This window comes from Notothenia rossii, assembly GCF_949606895.1.
Source record: "Notothenia rossii genome assembly, chromosome: 4".
Classification (NCBI taxonomy): Eukaryota; Metazoa; Chordata; class Actinopteri; order Perciformes; family Nototheniidae; genus Notothenia; species Notothenia rossii.
Window position 1 is genome coordinate 7,512,714 of NC_136902.1, and position 4,361 is coordinate 7,517,074.

The 4,361-nt window shown below is 39.2% G+C and overlaps 1 protein-coding gene across 5 annotated transcripts in view; it reads right to left on the reverse strand.

The window, feature by feature from the left end:
* The window catches only part of LOC307037850 (tyrosine-protein phosphatase non-receptor type 7-like), a 12,361-nt gene extending 8,000 nt beyond the window's left edge, over positions 1–4,361 (reverse strand). The window contains exons 1-2 of one of the 5 annotated variants that reach the window (XM_079679028.1): positions 4,150–4,361; positions 2,091–2,180 (exon numbers count right to left, since the gene is read on the reverse strand). In XM_079679028.1, coding sequence (XP_079535154.1) covers positions 2,091–2,180; positions 4,150–4,285 — 226 coding nt within the window. In that variant the 5' untranslated portion in view covers positions 4,286–4,361. Of the gene's footprint in view, positions 924–2,090; positions 2,978–4,149 lie in introns of those variants that run through there. The other 4 variants (XM_079679029.1, XM_079679031.1, XM_079679032.1 and 1 more) reach the window with 4 other exon arrangements.

The following is a 4,361-nucleotide window of genomic DNA, read 5'->3' on the forward strand; positions in this document are numbered from 1 at the left end:
GTCAAAACAGTGAAGCTTATTTAGCTGCAGTTTCTAAAACAAGATGATAATGGTAAAAGAGAAACTTCCCTTTTTAAATAAAAAGACAGGATATTCAGCAGCCAGACAGAAACCTGAAAATGACCAATCACTAATCCACCCAGGGAACTCCTTCTCTGTTTTTATTCTGAATGTCTTTCTCTTTTTTTCTCTCAAAACATACAGAGTTAAACAGAGTTTATTCTAGTCATAATACTTAAAACAGTCTAGGCAAAAGCTTTTATCAGAAAGATTTCAAATAGTGTTAGATCGCGATTTATATTGTTGAAATGTGTAAAATATCACAGCTTTGATGAAGAATCAGTTACATGTTGAGTGCCTGAAGTGAAATCACCACCAGTTTTAGTTCTAGTTTTGGTTTTACAGGATATTTACTGGAGCAGCCTCCCTGACCGAAACAAAAACATTGAATGTACTCACCGTTATGTTCCAAGTCTCTCTATTTTAAGTCGCACTTCTTTATTTTCTGCACCCGCTTGTAGTTTTGTTTGTGACAAAACTTCAATACACAAAGTTGGACATGACAAAATTATTTGTGCGATGACAAAGCGAAGCTCCCGCCACACTGAGAAGATCTACTTCAAAGACTCATCATCGTGAAGACTTGACTTGCCTGAACCCTGATGGTGTGTGTGTGTGTGTGTGTGTGTGTGTGTGTGTGTGTGTGTGTGTGTGTGTGTGTGTGTGTGTGTGTGTGTGTGTGTGTGTGTGTGTGTGTGTGTGTGTGTGTGTGTGTGTGTGTCTGATTCATTGTGTTTCCACACAAGTTCAGATCTGAACCGTTTCAGTGTGTCTCCATCGGAAGAGTTTCCTCACAGCAGGAAGTCAGATCACCCACACTGTCTCAACACACACACACATGCACATGCACAAACACAAACACACACACACACACACACACACACACACACACACACACACACACACACACACACACACATGCACACATGCACATGCACATGCAAAAAAACACACACACACACACACACACACAAACACACACACACACATGCACACATGCACAAACACACACACACACACACATGCACACATGCACACATGCACATGCAAAAACACACACACACACACACACACACACACACACACACACACACACGCACACACACACACACACAGGGGGAGTCAGTATACTGAAGCAAGCGTGTGTTATTGATATGAAACGATAAGAGATATGAGTGTTTTTTTCTCAATCTGATTTCTTGTCTGCTCTTGTTTCATGACAGTCTCATCTAATCACATTTAGACAAGAACCGTCCAAATGTTTCCCAATTTACCGAGAAACCTTACAATATTTGAGCTTGGCAAGGTATCCCAGCATGCATTTCACATCAACCATCAGTGATCGTAGAAGATATGAGAAGGGTTATCATTTTCTTTCAACACTTGTTATCGCTCGACAAATTAGTTTGAGATTTTTGAAATTGTCCAATGTTTCATTGCGGTCTAATAAAGAGGTCATATTGTGCTTATTTTCAGTTTCATATTAGTATTGTGTTCCTCTACTGTGACATGTCTCCCTGCTTTAATGTTCAAAAAGCTCTTTATTTTTCTCATACTGCCTGTTTTGCAGCACCTCTTTTCACCCTCTGTCTGAAACCAGAGCCCAGTCTGCTCTGATTGGTTAGCTGGCCAGCTCTGTTGTGATTGGTCAACCGATTAGAGATGTCCCGCCACCTATCACGTACATTGTGTTAGCACGACGGTTACATAGTGATGTCACTATGTTCCTGAAGTAAACAAAGGAGTCCAATGGAGGCGTTTCAGGCGGGGGGGTTGGGGTGTGGGAGAGGAGGGAACCATATAACAAACTTCAGGAAAAGGGGAAAACAACCAAAACCCTAATGGGGCCTCTTTAAGGACATTTCCATTCCAATACTTTTGTACTTTAACTTAAGTAATATTTTAAATGCAGGATTTTTACTTAACAGAGTATTTTTACAATTGAGTATCCATATTACTTAAGTATCAGGTCTGCATGCTTCCTCCACCACTGACAATGATATGTTTGATAATATATTGATCAGGCTTACCGGTTATTTGACAGCCATGATGTTCTGTTTTTGAGTAATTCAGCAGGGTGTAAATCTTCCTCTGATACCGGGGCTCCCGCTGACTTTCACCTAAAGCAACGACAACACTGACTTTTCTGAACACATCGTACTAAGTGACTAACCAACCAACATAACTAACGAAATAAGCAGAGAAAGAGGAAGGAGATAAGTTTCCTCTGTCTTTTTCTTGCCCTCTTAAAATCAATGATTTGCAATAGCAAGAAGAAACACGTGAAGAAAGAGAGCGAGAAAGTGAAAGTGAAGGAGAGAAAGTCCAAATATGAGGTAAAGGAGAGAGAAGAAACAGCAGGAATAGACATGTCCTTTTTTTCTGCCGTTATTCAACGTGTTCAGTTAGAGAGAGAGAGACCTGAGGGGAGAGAGGGATAGAAAATGAGTCAGAGAGAAAGAAAAGACGGACAGCTAATGAAAAAGAGAGGAAGAGAGATGCTCCAGGCGTTGATTATTAAAACACCAACAGCATCTTCTCATGAATCATTCATGTCAAATCTGCAATACAATCATAAAACACCAGCAGCTTAACACACATCTATAACATAGGGAAATAACAAACATCAATGTGACTCTCTTAATGAACACATTGACGCACCTCCATTTTGTTTTTCATTCATCAGGCGAGCAAATTGAATATTTAGTGGTTATTGAATTGAATCCTTTTTTCATCAAATTGACTCTATACAGGAAGTCAAAGAAGTCCCTGTAACATGACGTTGTTTTTATTTGGGATTACAGTTGTGAAGCCTCGTATTTGTGCCGTCGATATCTTGGTTTTTGTTGACCTATTGGTTTTTTGGGAACCAGTAATGACAGGGGGTTGAGCTAAGTACTATTAAACTCTGAACAAGACACATTGAAGTGACCAAAATGTTCAAATGAACTTCAACAATGGAAATTCAATCATCCCCCCCCCCCCCCCCCCAGTTTCAGGGAACAAAGATTCTCTCTCTTTTTGTCCTGATCCATTTCTATAAAAACCTGTCTGAAAATGAGCTGATCAGATTTTGGCCACTTTATGATGTCATAACGATGTTTAGTCTTGTGTAACCATTAGCCAATCAGCAACCAAGGTAACCCCCCCCTATCACCTGAATCTCCACCTAGAGCACCATTGAGTTCTTTTTAACCAAATCTCTCTCAGAAGGGCGTGGGGAGGGGCTCCTTATTTTCATCTAAAGTAACAGACAGAGAATCAGCACTTTGGAAACAGGGCTGAAACAGAGGGGATTATGGGTAATGCTGCAATGATCTGTTTGGTGTTTCAGCCAATCGGAGACAGGCTCTGTATATATCTGAGACCTGTGATATATTGATGAAAAACAGTATCATCGGGGACCTTTAAAGTCACTTTTGCATCCTCTGTTTTACTCTAAATGTTGCCAAAATTGCCCAAACTAACATCCTGCTGCATTGAAGAAGACTTGAAAGTAACGATCGAGACCTCAAAATATTTACTGTGACAATAAATCCTGAGAGAAGAAGGGTCATTTTATGGTGGACTTCTACACAAACAAACTTTTGTCGCCCCCTATTGGATTTGACAGAGAATGTGGGGGATAAAATAATAACGATATTGTGATGTTGCTTTATGTGAAAAACATTCTGTTATAACTCCAAATGTATAATTGTGCTATTATCATCACACCCATGTACTTTAGTTTAAGGTACTTTACACGGTAAATAAAATGACTGTTTCTTAGTTATATAGAACAAATGTACATATTTCCTAAGAACAAATATGTCTTTGTAGAAGTAGAAGTACTGGGAAGGTTTTTCATTCATACCTTGCATGTACATCAAGTTATCAATTCCATATGTAGTAACTTATGTCTACTTCTAATACCTAATACTTATCATATACAATTATAAAACAACATTGTTTCCACACCGATAAAGTGGTGATGATATTCTTTACAAAAAATTATCAAAAGTATTTACCTCGCAAACACTATATATTTACCTCGCCGTTCAAAGTTATCTTTATGGTGAACAAGTTTCTTTAACCCCCCCTTTCTCTCACCTTTTTGTTGTTTGTCTCCCTCCCCTTCTTCTTCTTCTTCTTCTTCTTCTTCTTCTTCTTCTTCTTCTTCTTCTTCTTCTTCTTCTTCTTCTTCTTCTCTTTGTTTGAGTATTGTGTCTTCTTCCTTTTCTCTCATCTGTTGCTTTCTGTCGTGTTGCCTTTACGTCTATCTGCTCCTCGCCACTTCCTTTTTCTGCACACCCACCCACTCT